This window comes from Oncorhynchus tshawytscha, linkage group LG02, assembly GCF_018296145.1.
Source record: "Oncorhynchus tshawytscha isolate Ot180627B linkage group LG02, Otsh_v2.0, whole genome shotgun sequence".
NCBI classification, from domain to species: domain Eukaryota; kingdom Metazoa; phylum Chordata; class Actinopteri; order Salmoniformes; family Salmonidae; genus Oncorhynchus; species Oncorhynchus tshawytscha.
The window spans coordinates 49833634-49847166 of record NC_056430.1 but is presented as its reverse complement, the minus strand read 5'-3'; the positions used below and the strand labels follow the sequence as shown (position 1 = coordinate 49847166).

Sequence of the window (13533 nt, the reverse complement as noted above, 5' to 3'; positions counted from 1 at the left end):
CAGTACAGGGAAATGCCAACAGTACAGGGAACATAGTATTTGTAAATACAAAAAATGTGTTTTGTGATAAAACCGAATTTAAAAGAGAAAGACTGATATCAAAAAGGTTTGTATTCTTTAATTATTATATAAGGTGAAATGTATTTCAAGGACAAGTGGCATTGCCAGTTGTAATGTATTGACTTCAAAGTCACAGTAATCATTAAATGCCCGTCCAGCATACAGTACATCACGTTATCACATAACAGTCAGTTCAAAATATATTGGCACCCTTGATAAAGATGAGCAAAAAATACTGTATAAAATAAATAAAATACTGGCCTTTTTTGTATGGTCAAAAACATTTGGAAATTCTGTTGTTTTATACTAATACAATTGCACAGAGAAAGAGATTGTGTTTAACAAGTAATATTTATTTTCTCTCAAAAACATATGGGTAAAAATGATTGGCACCCCTGTTTTCAACACCTCACCTTGAGAGGATAACACAGAGTATTTTTCTCAAATGTTGTATGAGATTGGAGAACACTTTGGGAGGGATCTTAGACCATTCCTCCATACAGAATCTTCCCAGATCCTTGATATCTTCCATCTGTGCTTATGGACTGCCCGCTTCAATTCAAACCACCGGGTTTCAATGGAGTTCCAGTCCAGAGACATTGCAAAATGTTTATTTTGTAGTCAATTTCTTTGTGGCTTTTGATGTGTGCTTGGGGCTATTGTCTTGCTGGAAGATCCACTTGTGGCCAAGTTTCAGCCTCTTCGCAGAGGCAACCAGATTTTTGGGCTGAAATGTCCTGGTACTGGACATGATTCCATTGACCTTAACAAGGGCCCCAGGACCAGTGAAGTAAATTAAAATAGAGCTCTTTAGCCACGTACACCAGTGGTGGGTTTTGCATCGAAAGAAAGATGCATATGCAGAAAAGAACCCAATCCCTACTGTAAAATATGGTGGTGGATCTTTGATGTTATGGGGCTATTTTTCTTCCACTGTTCCTGGGGTCCTTGTTAACCCAGTATCAGACATTTTTGCTAAAAATCTCCCGCTACCATAACATTTTATTATTTTTGACAGCTGAAGAAAGAGCACACATTTCCTTCAGAAAATGTACCTGTTGTGGTTTAGTCATTTATCTTAGATGTAAGTGTTCAGTGTAGGCTGACTAGCATCTATTAAGTTACAAATGTGGAACAAATTAAATGCCCAAATCAACTTAAAAAAACAACAACAACCGTTTTGTAGATACTTTAAGAATAGCTGTAAAATAAAATGTTTTGGTTGTTGATTTTTTGGAAAATGTGAAGCGGGGCATCCGTTATACAGTAAGTAAAATGTGTATGGCCTTTGTAGGGACAATGCTAAACTGAGCAAAGATCAGCAACTAGAGGCAACTTCAGCCTATACCTGGATACATAACAGGAGGTTAAGGGTTACCCACCTGTCTTCACTGTGTGCAGGGCTGCTGGTGATAGTTGTGTAGTCTGGATCAGAGTCTGATAAGGGGGTGGGGCAAGCGGGCTGTCCATCAATCTCTGCTTGCCCCAATGACCCCTGGGAAGAAGAGTCCTCCATGCCCACACTGTTCTGCACCACCTCTGACACACCTATAATGAGAGAGAGAGAAAATGAGGGAGGGAGAGTAAATGAGAGAGGGGAGAGTAAGAGAAAGAAGGTCCAGTTAGATCTGATCCATCTAGTGTAAACAGGTGCATAATACAGTACATGTATTATGCACTTACCAGTGTGTCCATCAGTCTGTTGCTGCCGGTCGGTGGGTGGTTCCGAGGTGGAGGCACCAGAGTTTGTGCCACCAGGGGGCAGGGGCGAGGCAGACCCGGACTGGTACCCCGAGGCGTACCCCCGGCTCCCGTGGCTCTCCGAGGGGGAGACCTGCTGGTAGGGCTCGCAGGGGCAGGAGTGTAGGGGGGGTTGAGGGGTGTGGTACCCACTGCTGCCACGGGGGCTGTCCAGGAGGGGGTGGGGGCTGGGATACCTAGGCAGGTTAGGGCCTAGCAGGAAAACAGAAGGGTCGTGACCTTGACCCAGAGGGGAGTGATGGCCTCTATAGGACGACATCCCTCCCACTGAACGCTGCCAAATCTCTGCCTCTCGCTCGGCCTCCCATAGATTCTCCGCCTCCCAAAGCTGAGAAGGCCCCTCCCTCCCCCGCCTCAACCCGACATCCCTGTCCCACAGCTCAGAGTCCCGCCCTCGAGCCCAGTGTGGGCTCTGTGGTTGGTCCGGGCGCAGCGGGTGGAAGGCTCTGGCTGAAGCCGATTGGTGCCCTCGCCTGCAGGTGCAGTCCCGACATGGGCAGCCACCAGGGGGAGGAGCCGCCGGTCTGAAAAACATCTCCCTATATGGACTGGAGGGCAGCGATTGGTGGGAGACACGAGGGGAAAGGGGGGCGTGGGCGGGGTAATGAAAGAGCTGACATTCCTCCCCGCCGCAGAAGACCCTATTGGAGGCTGGGAGAGTGTGGGCGTGTGGGTGGACGTGTTCAGGGGCGGGGTAGGGGTAGCAGGGGTGATGGAGACAGGGTAAGGGGGGCGGGGGGGGTTCCCACGGCAACTCGGGCAGGGGATGGGCGCTATGGCGATGGCACAAGTCCAGGTGGGGCGAGAGAGGGCGAGGAGACGCAGGCTGCTGGGAGGGTAAGGCGGGAAGCGTTCGGCTCTTTGGATTCCCCTTGGTTCTGTTACAGCGGTCCATGTAATGTCCATTTGCAAGGCATGGCTCCCTCTCTCTCACACTCTCCCAACCCGGTGCCTCCCCACACCTCTGACATCTCGGACCGTGGCCAGCTTGAACACAACATGACCGCTGCTCCCGCCTTGACCTTCCATCCGGCACAGACTCTCTGTCATCCAAAATGGCCGTCTCCCTGTCCCTCTGCCTCACCCATTCCCTCTCTTCACCTTCCCCCTCTATTCTCCTCAGAAAACAGTCCATCTCTTCCTTCTCTTTCTCCAGACGGGGCAGGGGGCGAGGGGGGGGTTCCTCGAGGGTGGAGGAGTGCCCCGAGTCGGAGCTGAGGGAAATGGGCTGGGTTTGAGGCTGGGCCTGGGAAGGGGGCTTGTTTGTGGGGCTGCTTGGGGGGCATCCGTTGGGAGAGGCCCCAGAGGCACCGACAGAGCCCGGGCCCCGACGCTTCTTCACCTGGGCGTACAGACTGCCATCCAGGGGGCCCCGCGTGTGGGAGATGTCTGACAATTAGAGAATGATACAGGGTTAGCTGTGAGTGTGTGTGTTCTCTCTGAGGTGTCCTGGTGGTATAGGTTTATGTGTGTGTGTGAGATAAAGTGTGTGCACGCATGTTTCACCCTTACCCTCAATGCTATCCTGGTGGTGAAGGTTGAAGTTCTCATATGAGTCCCAGCGCACCACAGGGTCTGAAGTGCTGTAGTCCACTGTAACAGAGGGGTCATTCTTACGGTACTCTCGCCCTGTGAAGAGAGAGACATAAGATATAACACACACACGCACGCACGTATAAAAACAATAAGTATGTTGTGTGCCCACAAACGAGCAGTACCTTTCATTTTCTCTGGGCCGTAGGAGAAGATAAACTCCACTGTGGCATCTGGAGGGAACCGGTCATCTACAGAGAGATAAACATCACAGAAATCTCTCTCATTTCAGGGTTTTAGTGGCATGGGAAACATATGTTAACATTGTCAAAGCAAGTGAACTAGAAAATAAACAAAAGTGAAATTAACAAAAATTTACAGTAAACATTACACTCACAAAAGTTCCAAAAGAATCCAGACATTACAAATGTTATGGTATGTGCAAATAGTTAAAGTAGAAAAAGGAAAATAAATAAACATAAATATGCATTGTATTTACAATGTTGTTTGTTCACTGGTTGCCCTTTTCTTGTGGCAACAGGTCACAAATCTTGCTGCTGTGATGGCACACTGGTATTTCACCCAATAGATATGGGAGTTTATCTAAATTGGGTTTGTTTTCAAATTCGTTGTGGATCTGTGTAATCTGAGGGAAATGTGTCTCTGATATGGTCATACATTTGGCAGGAGGTTAGGAAGTGCATCTCAGTTTCCACTTCATTTTGTGGGCAGTGTGCACATAGCATGTCTTCTCTTGAGAGCCAGGTCTGCCTATGGCGGCCTTTCTCAATAGCAAGGCTATGCTCACTGAGTCTGTACATAGTCAAAGCTTTCCTTAAGTTTGGGTCAGTCACAGTGGTCAGGTATTCTGTCACTGTGTGTTCTGTTTTTTTGTTAATTCTTTCCAATGTGTCAAGTAATTATCTTTTTGTTTTGTCATGATTTGGTTGGGTCTAATTGTGTTGCTGTCCTGGGGCTCTGTGGGGTCTGTTTGTGAACAGAGCCCCAGTACCAGCTTGCTTAGGGAACTCTTCTCAAGGTTCATCTCTCTGTGGGTGATGGCTTTGTTATGGAAGGTTTGAGAATCACTTCCTTTTAGGTGGTTGTAGAATTTAACGGTCTCTTTTCTGGATTTTGATCATTAGTGGGTATCGGCTTGCATTATTTGATGTTTTACGTTGTACAGTCTCAATTTGGTGTTTGTCCCATTTTTTAAAATTCTTTGTTTTAGCCAGATCCTAATTGGTATGTCGAATTTTATGTTCCTTTTGATGGCATAGAAGGCTCTTCTTGCCTTGTTTTTCAGCTCGTTCACAGCTTTGTGGAAGTTACCTGTGGCGCTGATGTTTAGGCCGAGGTATTTATAGTTTATGTGCTCTAGGGCAACGGTGTCTAGATAGAATTTGTATTTGTGGTCCTGTCAACTGGACCTTGTTTAGAACACCATTATTTTTGTCTTACTGTGATTTACTGTCAGGGCCCAAGTCTGACAGAATCTGTGCAGAAAATCTTGCTCCCGAGTGGCACAGCGGTCTAAGGCACTGCATCTCAGTGCTGGCGGCGTCATTACACACCCTGGTTCGATCCCAGGCTGTATCACAACCGGCCGTGATCGGGAGTTCAGCGGCGCACAATTGGCCCAGCTTCGTCCGGGTTAGGGGAGAGTTTTGTTCTTAACTAACTTGCCTAGTTAAATAAAGTAAAATATAAAATACAAAATCTAGATGCTGCTGTAGGCCCTCCTTGGTTGGGGACAGAAGAACCAGATCATCAGCAGACTTTTGACTTCAGATTCTAGTAGGGTGAGGCTCGGGTGCTGCAGACTGTTCTAGTGCCCTCGCCAATTTGTTGATTTATATGTTGACCAGGGTGGGGCTTAAGCTGCATCCCGGTCTCACCCCATGGCCCTGTTGAAAGAAATTTAGTTTTTTTTGTTGCCAATTTTAACCGCACACTTGTTGTTCGTGTAGATGGATTTTATAATGTTGTATGTTTTTCCCCAACACCACTTTCCATCAATTTGTATAGCAGATCCTCAAGCCAAATTGAGTCAAAAGCTTTTTTGAAATCAACAAATCATGAGAAGACTTTGCCTTTCTTTTGGTTTGTATGTTTTTTAATTCGAGTTTGCAGGGTGAATACATGGTCTGTCGTGTGGTAATTTGGTAAAAAGCCATTTGAAATTTGCCCAGTACATTGTTTTCACTGAGGAAATGTATGAGTCTGCTGTTAATGGTAATGCAGAGGATTTTCCCAATGTTGCTGTTGACACATATCCCACGGTAGTTATTGGGGTCAAATTTGTCTCCACTTTTGTGGATTGGGGTGATCAGTCCTTGGTTCCAAATATTGGGGAAGATGCCAGAGCTAAAGGTTGATGTTAAAGAGTTTAAGTATAGCCAACTGGCATTTGTGGTCTGTATATTATATCATTTCATTTAGGATACCGTCAACCCCACAGGCCTTTTTGGGTTGGAGGGTTTTGTATTTTGTCCTGTAGTTCATTCAATGTAATTGGATAATCCAGTGGTTCTGGTAGTCTTTAATAGTTGATTCTAAAATGTGTATTTGATCATGCATATTGTTTTGCTGTTTATTCTTTGTTATAGAGCCAAAAAGATTGGAGAAGTGGTTTATCCATACGTGTCCGTTTTGGATAGATAACTCAAACTGATTACTGTACCATAAATTGTCCAATGTTGTTAGTCGTGTGGTTTGGCTTCAGACCACTAAGTGTGAGCAGAGCCTGCTCAGCATCTGGTACATGCCATTGGCTTGGGCTAGTGGAAGAGTGGGGGTTGGGCCTGTTTGCCTGCTCACGGCCTGGGCTTCAGCAGGCTATAGCCTATGTCGTGTATGATTTTCTTTTAATCTTATACGCATGCATGATGATTTCATTAATCTGTGTCTATATTTCATGTCGGTATCTATTTTTGTAGCATAACTTAGTGCATTAGCGTGGCTTGGCGGAGCTCTTGAATTATTTGGAGGTAGACGATGTGAATTGAACCATTTCAAGAAAACAGATTCTGGCAGAACGCAGATATTTATCATTATTTTTTTTTTTTAGGACAAGTCATTTTATCTGTTGGAATAAACAACATGTTACAAGATAAAAAATTTTTTTGAAATATGTACTCTTGAATTATATTTAAAATACGTTAACTTGAAATATAAACAGGGCTTGCTTTGAAAAATCTGTAATGGCTAATGACAAATTTAATTGTAATGTTAGAATGTTAAGACATCATAATCGAAGATGGCAGCTCAAGCCATTTTATTTCGATTTGAAAGTCCATGCCCATTCTATTTCATTGAATCAATCATTTTTTCCCCACATTTCATTTTCTCCATTTAGTTTTTTCTGGCTTCCGTTCTTCCCAGTTTTCACTCTTAAAATCACACATTTTTAACAGAAACTTTGAATTACCAGTCAAAGGTTTGGACACACCTACTCATTCAATGGGTTTTCTTTATTTTTACTATTTTCTTTATTGTAAATAATAGGGAAGATATTAAAATCATGAAATAACACAAATAGAATCATGTAGTAATAAAAAAAAGTGAATCAAATCAAAATATATTTTATATTTTACATTCTTCAAAGTAGCCACCCTTTGCCTTGACATCTTTGCACACTCTTGGCATTCTCTCAACCAGCTTCAAGAGGAATGCTATTCCAACAGTCTTGAAGGAGTTCTCACATATGCTGACCACTTGTTGGCTGCTTTTCCTTCACTCTGCGGTCCAACTCATCCTAAACCATTTCAATTGGGTTGAGGTCGGGTGATTGTGGAGGCCAGGTCATCTGATGCAGCACTCCATCACTCTCTTACTTGGTCAAATAGCCCTTACATAGCCTGGAAGTGTGTTGGGTCATTGCCCTGTTGAAAAACAAATGACAGTCCCACTAAGCACAAACCAGATGGGATGGCGCATCGCTGCAGAATGCTGTGGTAGCCATGCTGGTAAGTTGCCTTGAATTCTAAATATATCATTGACATTGTCACCAGCAAAGCACCCCCACACCAACTCCTCCATGCTTCACGGTGGGAACTACACATGCAGAGATAATCCGTTCACCTACTCTGCGTCTCATAAAGACACAGCGGTTGGAACCAAAAATCTCAAATTTGGACTGATCAGACCAAAAAGGACAGATTTTCACCGGTCTAACGTCCATTGATCATCTTGGCCCAAGCAAGACTCTTTTTCTTATTGGTGTCCTTCAGTAGTGGTTTCGTTGCAGCAATTCGACCATGTTGAGATGTGTCTGTACATGAACTCTGTGAAGCATTTATTTTGGCTGCAATCTGAGTTGCAGTTAACTCTAATGAACTTATCCTCTGCAGTAGAGGTAACTCTGGGTCTTCCTTTCCTGTGGCGGTCCTCATGAGCGCCAGTTTCATCATAGCGCTTGATGGTTTTTGCGACTGCACTTGAAGAAACTTTCAAAGTTCATTAAATTTTCCAGATTGACTGACCTTCATGTCTTAAAGTAATGATGGACTGTCATTTCCCTTTGCTTATTTGTGCTGTTCTTGCCATAATATGGTATTTTACCAAAAAGGGCTATCTTCTGTATACCACCCCTTCCTTGTCACAACACAACTGATTGGCTCAAATGCATTCATTTCACAAATACACTTTTTACAAGGCACACCTGTTATTTAATTGAAATGAATTCCAGGTGACTACCTAATGAAGGTGGTTGAGAGAATGCCAAGAGTGTGCAAAGCGATCATCAAGGCAAAGGGTGGCTACTTTGAAGAATCTCAAATATAACACTGTTTTGGTTGCTACATGATTCCATTTATGCCTTCTCTATTATTTGACATTGTAGAAAACAGTCAAAATAAAGAAAAACCCTTGAATGAGTAGGTATGTCCAAACTTTTGTCTGGTACTGTACATTGGGATGATTCACCCGCCTGCTGCCTCAGATGTTGAAGAGGTCTCATATCTAGAGTACAGACCTTCAGTCTCCCTTCTAGCCCCAGGCCCCTGCCGAGTCCAGTCCAGAAAAGTCTTTGCTGCATGGGAGGGAGACTGTTGTGCAACTCAGCACGTGTTCAACAGCTCAGTTAGTGCGTCCAGCTACCTCTCCCTTGCTCTATTCTGTACCAGTGCAGGCAGCCGCCCCCAGTATCCCAGGGTTTTACATGGAGCAGTACCAGGACTTCTGGTACACATACAGTTGAAGTATGACTTTTACATACACTTAGGCGTGAGTCATGAAAACTCGTTTTTCAACCACTCCACAAATTTCTTGTTAACAAAGTTTTGGCAAGTCGGTTATGACATCTACTTTGTGCATGACACGTAATTTTTCAAACAATTGTTTACAGACAGACTATTTCACTTATAATTCACTGTATCACAATTCCAGTGGGTCAGAAGTTTACATACACTAAGCTGACTGTGCCTATAAACAGCTTGGAAAATTCCAGAAAAGGATGTCATGGCATTAGAAGGTTCTGATAGGCTAATTGACCTCATTTGAGTCAATTGGAGGTGTACCTGTGGATGTATTTCAAGGCCTACCTTCAAACTCAGTGCCTCTTTGCTTGACATCATGGGAAAATCAAAAGAAATCAGCCAAGACCAAGAATTGTAGACCTCCACAAGTCTGGTTCATCATTGGGAGCAATTTCCAAATGCCGGAAGGTACCATGTACATCTGTACAAACAATAGTATGCAAGTATAAACACCATGGGACCATGCAGCTGTCATACCGCTCTGGAAGGAGACGCGTTCTGTCTCCTAGAGATGAACACACTATGGTGCGAAAAGTGCAAATGACTCCCAGAACAACAGCAAAGGACCTTGTGAAGATGCTGGAAGAAACAGGTACAAAAGTATCTATATCCACAGTAAAACGAGTCCTATATCGACATAACCTGAAAGGCCGCTCAGCAAGGAAGAAGCCACAGCTCCAAAACCGCCATAAAAAAAGCCAGACTACGGTTTGCAAGTGCACATGGGGACAAAGATCGTACTATTTGGAGAAATGTCCTCTTGTCTGATGAAACAAAAATAGAACTGTTTGGCCATAATGACCATCGTACTGTTTGAAGGATAAAAGGGGAGACTTGCAAGCCATAGAACACCATCCCAACCGTGAAGCACAGGGGTGGCTGCATCATGTTGTGGGGGTGCTTTGCTGCAGGAGGGACTGGTGCACTTCACAAAATAGATGGCATCATGAGGCAGGAAAATTATGTGGATATATTGAAGCAACATCTCAAGAAATCAGTCAGGAAGTTAAAGCTTGGTCGCAAATGGGACTTCCAAATGGACAATGACCCCAAGCATACTTCCAAAGTTGGGGCAAAATGGCTTAAGGACAACAAAGTCAAGGTATTGGAGTGGCCATCACAAAGCTCTGACCTCAATCCTATAGAAAAGTTGTGGGCAGAACTGAAAAAGCGTGTGCGAGCAAGGAAGCCTACAACCCTGATTCAGTTACACCAGCTCTGTCAGGAGGAATGGGCCAAAATTCACCCAACTTATTGTGGGAAGCATGTGGAAGGCTACCTGAAATGTTTGACCCATGTTAAACAATTTAAAGGCAATGCTACCAAATACTAATTGAGTGTATGTAAACTACTGACCCACTGGGAATGGGATGAAAGAAATAAAAGCTTAAATAAATGATTCTCTACTAGTATTCTGACATTTCACACTCTTAAAATAAAGTGGTGATCCCAACTGACCTAAGCCAGGGAATTTTTTACAAGAATTCAATGTCAGGATTTGTGAAAAAAATAGTTTAAATGTATTTGGCTAAGGTGTATGTAAACTTCCGACTTCAGCAGTGTCCACATACTCCAGTACAACATCCAGTGCTTTTACGAGTATTTCTGACAGTGTCAATCCTTCTAGTACAGGGAGCTGATGGCTGACTTGGAGAGAGGCCCCTTGTCTGACTGAGGAAGAAGTAGTAGTGGAAGAGGCAGCATGGGAGCTTTGACGAGCAGTGGCTCTTTTCTGATGAGGAGATGGAGAAACTGGAGGCCATACCGGGAGTGTTGGAGTTGGCAGTGGAGATGGGCTTCCTCTCTGCTTCTGAGGTATAAGTTAGAATATTGGTAGGTATACATTTGCTGATACATTGTTCATTTTTATGGCAATATGCTATTAGAAAATATTTGTTAAATAATGTAATCCTAACAATTTTGCATTTTCTGAGTCAGATTTCTGTGTGGGTGTGTCTGTGTGAGTGTGCGAGCTAGTGAGAATCTGCGCTTACGTGTGTTTGTCTGACTGGTTCGGATAATGAGCGATTGTACTTCGTCCAGAAACACAACCATTCCCTTCTCTCTAAACTCCCAGACGTTCACCTCTTATTTTATTTACTTTTATTGAAATCTTATTTTACCAGGTAAGATGACTGAGACTACATTCTTATTTGCAGCAACAACCTGGGGAATAGTTACAGGGGAGAGGAAAGGGGATGAATGAGCCAATTGGAAGCTGGGGATGATTAAGTGGTCATGATGGTATGAGGGCCAGATTGGGAATTTAGACAGGACACCCTACACTTACAAGTGCCATTGGATCTTTAGTGACCACAGAGAGTCAGGACACCTGTTTAATGTCCCATCCGAAAGACGACACCCTACACAGGGCAATGTCCCCAATCACTGCCCTGGGGCATTGGTATATATTTTTAAACCAGAGGAAAGATTGCCTCTTACTGGCCCCCCAACACCACTTCCAGAAGCATCTGGTCTTCCATCCAGGGACAGACCAGGACCAACCCTGCTTACTTTCAGAGGAAAGCCATCAGTGGGATTCTGGGTGGTATACTGCTGACCAATCCAACCCCTGGTACCTACCTGCACAGGCCAGGTCTAGCTCTCCCTTGCCAAACCACAGCTGAGCTCCGTGCACCGTACAGGTGTGGAACTGCAGCCTGAACACGGCCTCCCTCTCTGAGCCACGCGGCCGCCGGTGATAGCACTTCACCTGGAGAAAGAGACAAGGAAGAGAAACAGAGAGCGATTAAGTGGCCACACTATTATTTACACAGACACTGTGTTTGACACTTAGGACTTAGGCAATCACATTCTAGTTCAAATTACATTATTGTCATGGAATATTTGGTGGCAACATTGAGGATAATATGCCTGAAAGTGGATCCATGGCTGAAGCTTTACAGATTCTAGGTGTTGAAAGGGTCAAAGAGAAAAGGAGACGGGACTGGTAGATGAAGACGGAGAGGAGTTGAGTTGGCTAGTTGAGTGATGACTAGTGTGTCCATCTTGTTAAACACTCACCACGATGTCCCCCTTCAGCAGTAGCGCCGGCTCGAGTGTCACACACAGCTTTCTCGCCCTGGAGCCCTGGGGGTCGCTACACAGAGAGAGACGTGAACATAGTCAAAACACATTCGATCATCTGTAAAACACACCCCCAAGGTAGTAAAACGCAGGCAAACAATGTTCAGTTGGAATAAACACAGACCAGCACACATGTAAACACAGGCGTCCCAACAAAGGTACCCAAGTACCTACTGTGTCTGAAGGTGGAAAGGGAGCACAGTGAGAAATATACTGACCATATGGTATTAACAACATCATTAACTCACTAGATGCCTGATGTGTAGACCAGCTGTAGAGACTGGTAGATCTTCAGGAAAGGATAGTAACCTGCACAGAAAGCGAGTAGGTGTAGGAATGAAGGAAAGGAGAGACCGTAGGGGGAGAAAGATTACGCCGATGTGAGCTCATTAAAAGAAGAAGTGGAGGTAATCTATCCCCCCCCACCCCCCACCCCCAAAGTGGTTTGAAGTGAAAGGAATTGTAGTTGCAAATTCGAAAAATACTAATGTTAGTACTCCTTAAGCCGTCCGCATGGTTCCCAGCCGAAACAGTTCGGAAGAGATAGTGCATATATTATGACAACATTTGTTAAAGTTTTTGTTCGTTTTGGACTTCGGTAAGGGTTTTTCCAGCACAAAAAAAATGTATTGCCGAAAGCCGAAGTCGGTAGCCGAAGTCAACGCCCCATCGTCGGTTGTTTAACATTAGGGATTCTTCAATAAAGTCTTTGTTGTCATTCAGTGAGAGACGACAAGTTCATGCACATTTATTTTGTTGAGAAATAATGCACCCAACATCTTAGTTGGATGTAAAATCGCACGACGGCAAAATTACCTCGGCAAAATTAATGACAGATTTCTTGAGTTTCTTAATCTTAGATTAATTCTGACTATTTTGAGGAAGTGTATACTGGCTACAGAGTTGAAACAACTCAGATTTGACAGTGTAGTGAACACTGCTACATCACACTGTACAGGAGGACAGTGGGACACTGACCTCCTCCTGCTGCCTGGAAGTTGGGCAGGCTGGGGATGAGGACCTGGTGGAGGAACAGAGGTCTGCTGTTCATTCTGATCGCCCCCGACAGCAGACCCCCAAAGTAGTAGATATACCTGGGGAGGAGGAGAAGAGAGAGAGAGCGAGATTGGGGCATTTAGAATTAAGAGGGATGGTGCATACTCAAACAGGTGACAACCTAGCTGCAACATACAAGGTGAAGGAGAAAAGTTGGGAAGATGGCATGACATAAAAGTGGCGTGACAAAAAAAAAAAGTGATTCTCCTGCCTGTTTTGAGAGGGCTGCAGCGAGGAGGACACTTTGTCTTCGCAGAACTTCCTCATGGCCAGAGTGGTCAGGGCCTGGTCCACCCTGCATAGACACAAACATAGCATCAAGAACTCTCTGTACAAGTGTACCCACGTGCAGCATCAACATGACTGACAGTATGCATGTGCACACAAACGCCCGCGCACACAGTCATCGCATACCCTGCGGAGATCTTGCTGTAGTGCATGTAGGCCGCCACGATGACCCCCGTCCTCCCCTTGTTTCCCTGTGAGAGAGAAGAGGAGGAAAGAAAAAAAAGAGAGCTATGTAGGGCAACTGGACATATTTGAACAGAACAAACAATACAAACAATGCGAACAGCAGCAACGCAACAGTACAGCTTCTCCCCTGACCTTGCAGTGCAGGACGACCACGTTGCAGGGGTCAGAGGTGAGCCAGGTCTCCATGGCCTTACACATGGCACAGATCTTGTCAAGGGGTGGGGCGTGCAGGTCTGGCCAACCAAAGTCTTCAACCTGAGTTTGGCACACACAGTGAAGTTATCCATCTCTGGATAAATCTTCT

At 44.6% G+C, this 13533-nt stretch overlaps 1 protein-coding gene across 7 annotated transcripts in view; it reads right to left on the bottom strand.

Moving 5' to 3' along the window:
* The window catches only part of LOC112267760 (tensin-2), a 90774-nt gene that overhangs the window by 19470 nt on the left and 57771 nt on the right, over positions 1-13533 (bottom strand). For all 7 annotated transcript variants that reach the window (XM_024445938.2, XM_024445902.2, XM_024445915.2 and 4 more), the window contains 11 exons: positions 13362-13484; positions 13170-13234; positions 12967-13050; positions 12678-12793; positions 11948-12008; positions 11637-11712; positions 11196-11325; positions 3540-3605; positions 3334-3450; positions 1744-3210; positions 1443-1608 (listed from right to left, as the gene is read on the bottom strand). In XM_024445938.2, coding sequence (XP_024301706.1) covers positions 1443-1608; positions 1744-3210; positions 3334-3450; positions 3540-3605; positions 11196-11325; positions 11637-11712; positions 11948-12008; positions 12678-12793; positions 12967-13050; positions 13170-13234; positions 13362-13484 — 2471 coding nt within the window. The remainder of the gene's footprint in view (positions 1-1442; positions 1609-1743; positions 3211-3333; positions 3451-3539; positions 3606-11195; positions 11326-11636; positions 11713-11947; positions 12009-12677; positions 12794-12966; positions 13051-13169; positions 13235-13361; positions 13485-13533) is intronic.